Genomic DNA, 9023 nt, shown 5'->3' with positions numbered 1-9023 from the left:
GCCCAATTTCTTACTTGTCAGACCTGTGAATATGAAATGTCAATTTTATATCTGTCGATGATGTCAATAATGATCTCTTTAGGCCAATAAATTTGATTAATCAACACAAACTTTAACCTCATTAATTGCCCTAAAGCTTGGATCTCAACTTGTCTGTGATGTGATAGTATCTGATCAACTGAACATATGTGAGTTGAATTTATTTTACCAATTCAGAAGACTTGATTAGGCTTGACTCTTCTTCCCATTGAGACCATTAACATTTTTCATCATAACACTTAATCTTCCATCTTCCTATGTCAGACTTAAGCACTCTATACTAAAATCTTTTCTCTAGAACAAATTGATCTACAACATCTTTCAAGTGTTTTTGTCACAAAAAATGTCATCAAAGTTTACAACATTCCCTTCTCGAATAATCGAGAAGCTATCAATCCTACACCATTTGATGATGTTGAAGATTGTGAAGAAAAATCGAAAAGCTATTTAAATGAATCAATGGGGATATTATAAAAAAATGGTCTCGAATAATTTTCACCACCCATAATAGGATCTTCAAGGTACAGACTATTTATATCATAATTAACAAGTGACATATCCTTGAAGTTTGCCTCATCAAGAGGAATATCAGTCATCTCTTTCCCCTCAAAGTAGACATGTCAATTGGGTTGAGTCAAATAGAGGTTTGACTTGAAACATGAATTTGAAGCACAGCTTAACACTGTAGCATATCGAGCTTAGCTCATAGGCCTTTTGGGTGGGGCTATGGGCTACAATATTAAGCCCATGGGTCAGCTCGACCTGACCCATTACTATTTAAAAAATAAAAATTAAAAAAAAAATTAAGCAAATGGCAAAAGGGCTTCTACCCTTCAGCCTTTGTTGTAAAAGCTAGCCACAAAGGCAAAAGCCTTTAATTTTTTTTAAAATTTATTTATTTATTTAATTTTCTCTATATAAACCAATTCAACTCTTTTTCAATCTCAATTCCTCTCAATCTCTCAGTCTCAATTCTTTCATTATATTTTCAATATCATTTTCTTTGATCAACTTTCTTTCAGAAATTATCTTAATTCACAAATAATAATTCTTTGTGCTTATAATTTCATTTTCATTTCAATTTTATCATTACAAAATATTATAAATGGATCCAATGTCAAAAGAATTCAAAGATTTAGATGTTGAAGATGAGTAGATAAATGATATAGTATATATATTTTATTTATTTTTGTAATTTATATAATATATAAATTAATTATTTATACTATATTATAAACTTTTAATATTTTTCATCATGTAATCATAGTATCCCTCCGCCACAAGTGATAGGATTATAAATAAAATGTTTGGGATATTATTCTCGGTTTTAATAATTGAAAAATAATTTGTATTTAAAATTTTTAATTAAAATTAAAAAAAAATTGTTTAAATGGGTCAACTCATGGGCCAGCCCATGGGCTACCCATTTAAGGCCCGGTCCGACCTTATATATAGGGTTGAGCTTTGGGCTTTCAAAAATGAATGAGCTTGCCTAGCCCGAAGGCCTATTACTGTATAGGCCTAGGGCTTGATCTAGCCTATAAGCTCGATAGGCTGAACTGGAGTTGGCCCAGCCCATTGTTATGTCTGCCTCAAAATCACCCTAGTCTGAAACTCTCTCTTTGTCTCCACTAGCTCATTCAACAACAATATAGAATGCATCATTATTAAAATCATTTAAGTCTTTCCCAACAAATTCTTTTTTCACTTCATTATCATTGTTGCCTCCAATTTCTTTTTAGTCTTCTTGTCCTTCGACTGGGGTATATGTAATAAAAATAGAAATACATTCCTTGAAGTATTGAGACATATCAATAAGGCCTTGCACATTTACATCATTTTCAATCTTTAAAGGATAGTCGAACTCAATTCTTTTTAGTTTCATACATAGTTGAGTAAAAATAAAAGTGTGACTGAGTATTTGAATGATGTGAAAAATGTATATAAGTGAGTTTATATAGAAATTGTGAAGGATAATTTTGGTATTTTCAGATATTTTTAGGGCATTTTTGTTTGAAAGTTTGAAAATAGGGTATTTTTGTTTAGGAACAGGAAAAGAAGATTTTTTTGCTTTAAGAGGGTAAAATGGATATTTACTTTAATTTCTCTTTTTTTTAAACACGTGGAATAATAAAAAAATAATTTATTATGAGATAATTTTGTCTTATAAGAGAATAAATTAACACAAAAGTAAATGAATAATATTATGAATATAATTTTATATATAAATAATAATATATTATTATATAATTAAATAATTAAAAATAAAAAATAAAAAAATATTAAATTATATAATAATATATTATTATTTATATGTAAAAATTATACACTATCATATTGTAAGGGAAAAGTTAAACTATATAATTTAATAAAATTTAGGTTATTTGACTTGCGTTTAAGTACATTAAACTAAAGACGTAGAGTGGAACCCACATAAGGCATGCAACTTCACAGCGTGAGATCAGGAAGGTTAGATCCATGCTTTATCATGGCCTCCACCGTTGTCGTCATCACAACATCATCATCATCAACAACATTAAACAAACAGCCAAACCCCACTTGCCAAACTTCATTCTATATAAACGCCGCTCTTCTCATCCTAAATGCTATCACCTTCTATTCCGCTTTTGCCTTGTTCTGCTATTTCCTTTTATTGAAACTTTTCTTGTCCTCTCTCTCTCTCTCTCTCTATATATATATATATACATATATATATGTATGTTGTTCTAGTTCTTACTTTATCAGTTTTAAGAAATGGGTGACAAGTCAGCTACTACTCTTGAAGGGATTAAGAACGAAACTGTTGATTTGGTATGTTATCTGAAACCTTTTTTCTCCGGTCTTCTCCAAATAATTAGTAGTTTGTTTCCAAGGGATGAATGAATATTCATTACCAACTTTTGCATCTTTCATGTTTTCTTCTTCTTTTTTAACTTTCAAATTTTCTTCAACTTTTTCTCACTCACCAAACAGACCCATTTTTCAGCTGTCCACATGAGATTAAAATGAAAAAGAAAAAAGATATTCAAAGACAGCTAGGTAGTGTTACAATTTCGTTTAATTGTTCTTTCTATCAGTGTCTTTTGTTTAATACATATATATATATATATATATATATATATATATATATATTTATTTATTTATTTTTTTTCTGACTGGCAGCTTCATAATTTTAAGTGTCTTTTGTTTGCTTTCAGAATGCCCTTTTGTTTACACTTTTTTTAATTAATTAACATAAAATAATTTAATAATTTAAAAATAATAATTTTTGATTGATCAGATTATTAATTTTTATCTTTTTTTTTTTGTAAATGCTTTTTTTAAGGTTAAAAAACTCCAAATAAACTTACCGAAGAAAAAAAAAAACCACCAAATAATATATGTTCATATTAATAATTCGAAAAATAATAATTTTCATTTCAGAAGTCAACTCTTTCACGAGTTACGTATTATATATGTGTTCGTATTATTGTCCTATTGTCTGAAATTTGAAAAATAGCGGTTATTACAGTTGATTAACGATTACCCAAAAAAGAAATTTTTTATTTAATGTTAAAAACCACGAAATAAATAAATTGTGAGGTTCCTTCCTTGTGTTTGCAGGAGAAAATTCCAATCGACGAAGTGTTTGAACAGTTGAAATGTACCCCGGAAGGATTATCCACAGAGGAGGGGAACAGAAGGATTCTAATCTTTGGCCCCAACAAATTAGAAGAAAAAAAGGAAAGCAAAATTCTCAAGTTTTTGGGGTTCATGTGGAATCCGCTCTCATGGGTTATGGAATCCGCTGCTATAATGGCCATTGCGTTGGCTAATGGCGGCGGCAAGCCTCCAGATTGGCAAGACTTTGTTGGTATTGTTTGCTTGCTTGTCATCAACTCAACCATCAGTTTCATTGAAGAGAACAATGCCGGTAACGCTGCTGCCGCACTCATGGCTGGCCTTGCTCCTAAAACTAAGGTTCCAAATTTACAACTTGGCTGCAATTATTATTTTTATGTGGGTAGACTTTGTTACTTATGTTTTGTAATGTTGTACAGGTTCTCAGAGATGGAAAGTGGAGTGAAGAAGAGGCTGCTATTCTTGTTCCAGGAGATATTATCAGCATTAAATTGGGGGATATCATCCCTGCTGATGCACGTCTGCTTGAGGGTGATCCGTTGAAGGTAGATCAATCTGCACTCACCGGAGAATCACTTCCTGTGACTAAGAATCCCGGCGATGAAATTTTCTCTGGTTCAACTTGCAAACAAGGTGAAATTGAAGCTGTGGTTATAGCAACTGGCGTTCATACTTTCTTTGGAAAGGCTGCACATCTTGTGGACAGTACCAACCAAGTTGGACACTTTCAAAAGGTGCTGACTTCCATTGGGAACTTCTGTATCTGTTCCATCGCCACGGGGATGGTGATTGAGATTATCGTCATGTACCCAATCCAACACCGAAAGTATAGAAATGGAATTGACAATCTATTGGTTCTCTTGATTGGTGGCATTCCGATTGCTATGCCTACTGTTCTGTCGGTCACAATGGCTATTGGTTCCCACAAGCTGGCTCAGCAAGGCGCCATCACCAAGCGTATGACTGCAATCGAAGAAATGGCTGGTATGGATGTCCTCTGCAGTGACAAGACAGGGACACTGACACTCAATAAGCTCAGTGTTGACAAAAACTTGGTTGAGGTGTTCGCAAAGGGCGTTGAAAAAGATCATGTGCTTCTGCTTGCGGCGAGGGCCTCTAGAATGGAAAATCAAGATGCCATTGATTGTGCTATTGTAGGAATGCTTGCTGATCCGAAGGAGGCTCGGGCCAATATCAGAGAGGTGCATTTCTTTCCATTCAATCCTGTGGACAAGAGGACTGCTCTGACATATATTGACTCAGATGGCAACTGGCATAGAGCAAGCAAAGGTGCCCCTGAGCAGATCATGAACCTTTGCAACGCCAGAGAAGATGTTAGAAAGAAAGCCTATGCTGTCATTGACAAGTTTGCTGAACGTGGGCTTCGATCATTAGCTGTGGCAAGACAGGTTTCAACTTAACATCATATATGTGTTGATTGCTTTATTTTGTGCCTTTCCTGGTTAATATGTCCAACACCTTGTCTTCTTGTTGGCAGGAAGTGCCAGAGAAAAGCAAAGAAAGTCCTGGAGGACCATGGCAATTTGTCGGTTTGCTGCCACTCTTTGATCCTCCAAGGCATGACAGTGGTGAAACCATCCGCCAGGCTCTCAATCTTGGTGTGAATGTGAAGATGATTACTGGTATTTCAAGTTATTCATTTATAAAATATTCTAAAACTGTAATTCAATTCTTTATATTGATAATTACTCGATCTGTTGATGATATTCAGGTGATCAACTTGCCATTGCTAAGGAGACTGGCCGAAGGCTTGGAATGGGAACTAACATGTACCCTTCAGCGTCTTTACTTGGCCAGCAAAAGGATTCAAACTTAGGAGCTCTTCCTATTGAAGAGTTGATTGAGACTGCTGATGGGTTCGCAGGGGTGTTTCCAGGTGGGTGCTTTCGGTATGGTTTGCTAGCCACAATCACAAATATGGCTGAGCGACGTTTTCTCACCGTGTCTGAATTTGATTTCTCCTTTACTGCAGAGCACAAATATGAAATTGTGAAGAAGTTGCAGGAGATGAAACACATTTGTGGAATGACTGGAGATGGTGTCAATGACGCCCCTGCACTGAAGAAGGCCGATATTGGCATTGCTGTTGCGGATGCAACAGATGCAGCAAGAGGCGCTTCGGATATCGTTCTCACGGAACCCGGATTGAGTGTTATTATCCATGCTGTGTTGACAAGCAGAGCGATTTTCCAGAGGATGAAGAACTACACAGTCAGATTCTCTGTTCTTTTCTTCCAAATTATGTTTGCGTCTTTTCTTCATACTTATTTGGGTTTCCTCCTTTTTCTTATTTTTGTAGATCTATGCAGTCTCAATCACAATTCGTATTGTGGTAAGTACATGGTGGTGGCTTAGTTTTACAAACTTCTTCGAATGAAAACACAATGCAGATTGAATTTTCGATTTTCTTCTCTGATTGTGCAGTTCGGTTTTCTGTTTATTGCTTTGATATGGAAGTTCGACTTTTCTCCATTCATGGTCTTGATTATTGCTATTCTAAATGATGGTTAGTCTGAAATGTGTTTTCATTCTTCCAGCTGTTTTTTATGCGCTTCCAACGCATGATCTTTCGAGTTCTGAGACCAGAATATTTATATTTTTCAGGCACAATTATGACAATCTCAAAGGATAGGGTGAAGCCATCTCCTGTTCCTGATAGCTGGAGACTAAAGGAGATTTTTGCTACGGGAATTTGTTTCGGCAGTTACTTGGCATTGATGACTGTTGTATTCTTCTGGGCTATGCACGACACTCATTTCTTCCCAGTAAGAGATGTTTTAATTTGCCTTTTCATAGTTTCAATGAAATATTCAAATTGACTTCTTCATTTTGATTCAACTGGCTCCTTCTTTCCTCACAATGTAGGACACATTTGGCGTAAGAGATATAAGCCATGACGATGATCAAATGATGGCTGCATTGTATCTACAAGTGAGTATTGTGAGCCAGTCTCTGATTTTTGTGACTCGCTCGCGCAGCTGGTCTTATGCTGAACGCCCTGGACTTCTACTGATGTGTGCGTTTGTGATTGCGCAAACGGTAAGAATTTTTTCTTATACATATATTTATAAGAACACATCTTCTGGTTCCCCAAATGCCTAATCACTTGATCTGTTTTCAGGTAGCAACTCTGTTAGCTGTATATGCGAATTGGGGTTTTGCTAGAATTAGAGGTGCCGGTTGGGGATGGGCCGGTGTGGTCTGGATTTATAGCATTATCTTCTATATCCCACTCGATTTTATGAAGTTTGCCATTCGTTACCTCTTGTCTGGGAAGGCTTGGCGCAACCTGCTCGAGAACAAGGTATTCTTTTCGAATTTTTGTCTAGGACATCGATGATTTTCAGTATCAGAAATGTATCTATAGCTTGATCCCTTAACATTATTTGTTGTTTTCCGAGTAACAGACTGCATTCACCACCAAAAAAGATTATGGTAAGGAAGAGAGGGAAGCTCAGTGGGCTCTTGCTCAAAGAACCCTCCATGGACTTCAGCCACCAGAACCCGCTAATCTTTTCCCTGAAAAGGGTAACTATAGAGAGTTATCTGAGATTGCAGAGCAGGCCAAAAGACGTGCCGAAATTGCAAGGTCTTCTGAACCCATCATTTCCCCAAAAGTTTATTCTTTTTAAAGCAAATCTAGAGACAATAAAGATTTCTTTCGTTTTGTGTTTGTAGGCTTCGGGAGCTGCACACGCTCAAAGGACATGTGGATTCAGTCGTAAAGCTGAAGGGACTGGACATCGAAACAATCCAACAACATTACACAGTGTGAAGAGGAGTAAGAGAGGAGCGCTCTTTGAAGAGTTGAAAAAGGGATTTGTTAAATGACCAACACTGTTTAAGAGAAGGGGAGATCTACCTAAGCAGTAATTAGAAAGGTTTGAAGGAAAGGAGAGCTTTTTATGTGTTATAATTCTCCTGGTCTCTTGGCTTTTGCTTTGTATGTATTTAAATGTCATAATAAAGGATTGTGTTGTTGGTTACTATTTTCTGTGATAAAAGAGGCAATGTAATGTCCACTAGTTATACAAGTTTTCTAGCTTGAACATAATTTCTCCTTTTATTTCTCTCCTGTTTTATGTTCATTTTAATAAAATTTTAAATTGTCTAAACTTGTAGTCAAACCCACAAAGTTATAAGAATTCAATATATATGTTCTATAATTTGCTACTCTTAATTAAATAATGCAGAACGTTTATGTGTTAATGATAAGAGTGTTGTTGTGTTGGTTATTGTTGATTGAGCCATGTAGGGATGATGGGCTCAAGAACATGCAATTTTAGGGTTTTGTTTGATTTATACCTTAACTTTACATTCAAAATCTAGGGTTTTCAATTATTTTTTTAGGTAGCCTAAGATTTACTCCAAGACTTGAATTTTGTGTTATTATGTGAATTTGGGTGGATTAGATGTGAAATATGAGTGTAGAACATTAAATTAAGCTTGTTTTTTTTTTCATGCCCCCGGGGCCAAAATCTATGGATTTGACAAAATTTCAAGTTTTAGCCCCAAAAATAAAAACAACGCGAGAAGGGAGGAAAAAGTTGTTTGGCCAAACAAGTGTGTCAACTCAATTTGTCATCAAAGGTTCTTTCCATTTGTCTGAATCTAGCCAAATCAAATGGGTTTGATTGGATCTGAAAACTTTTGTTGGCTAAGTTGAGATTTTTGGTCGTTGAAAACTGGTGGGCAACAAAATGTATAACTAAAAATTCAATCAAGGCTAAAAACCTTATTGAGGATCACGTTTTAGATAGTAAATTCATGAAACATGACATTTATCAAATATAGGATGCTTAAGAGCACAATACCTACGTGAGATGACTCATTCGTTCTTTACATGGCTATATGAACGCTCTCCAACCGACAATGAGGCAGTGTCTTGGTATCAATGTGAAACATGGACCGAAAGAGGATAAAACCATTCTCTAGAGGCTTCTAAGACTCTATGAATAGGTTGTCTATGTGATTGAACATGTGTTCATTGGCTAAGGTTTTCAAATAACTATTTGAAATTGTGAAATGTGTTTTCATTTATAAAGAACACGATGAACGATTCTTCATGCGATATGAATGGTTGCTCATCTTTGATCTTTATTTGTACAATCTGGGATTTATCTAGATTCTTGGACATGGATTTGGATACAACTTTATTCGTGTCCAACTCATGATGAACATAGATTCATTGTCCATGAACGTGCATTCATAGTTAAGAAAAGAGTCAAACTATACTGATTTAATCCTATTGGACAAGTTTGGTCCATTTGTGATTTCACCTCAATCCAAATACACCAAGATTATTATCACATAACTTTATACCCTATAGTCCAAATAAACTC

At 35.2% G+C, this 9023-nt stretch overlaps 1 protein-coding gene across 2 annotated transcripts; it reads left to right on the top strand.

The window, feature by feature from the left end:
• The first annotated feature begins 2699 nt into the window (after positions 1–2699).
• Positions 2700–7735, top strand: LOC123194131 (plasma membrane ATPase 4-like). Of its 2 annotated transcripts, XM_044607296.1 has the most exons (13): positions 2701–2850; positions 3643–3999; positions 4080–5069; positions 5159–5303; positions 5393–5557; positions 5654–5892; positions 5981–6013; positions 6106–6187; positions 6286–6446; positions 6547–6720; positions 6803–6985; positions 7089–7270; positions 7360–7735. In XM_044607296.1, the coding sequence occupies exons 1-13, from the start codon at positions 2794–2796 to the stop codon at positions 7454–7456; spliced, it is 2865 nt and encodes a 954-aa protein (XP_044463231.1). In that variant the 5' UTR covers positions 2701–2793; the 3' UTR covers positions 7457–7735. The 2 variants fall into 2 exon arrangements, with proteins under 2 accessions (XP_044463230.1, XP_044463231.1); XM_044607295.1 differs by having other exon boundaries at positions 2700–2850; positions 5393–5892.
• Positions 7736–9023: the final 1288 nt, after the last annotated feature.

Source organism: Mangifera indica, chromosome 13 (assembly GCF_011075055.1).
Source record: "Mangifera indica cultivar Alphonso chromosome 13, CATAS_Mindica_2.1, whole genome shotgun sequence".
Lineage (NCBI taxonomy): Eukaryota > Viridiplantae > Streptophyta > Magnoliopsida > Sapindales > Anacardiaceae > Mangifera > Mangifera indica.
The sequence above is the reverse complement of the archived record's forward strand: the minus strand, read 5'-3'. Positions and strand labels throughout refer to the sequence as shown.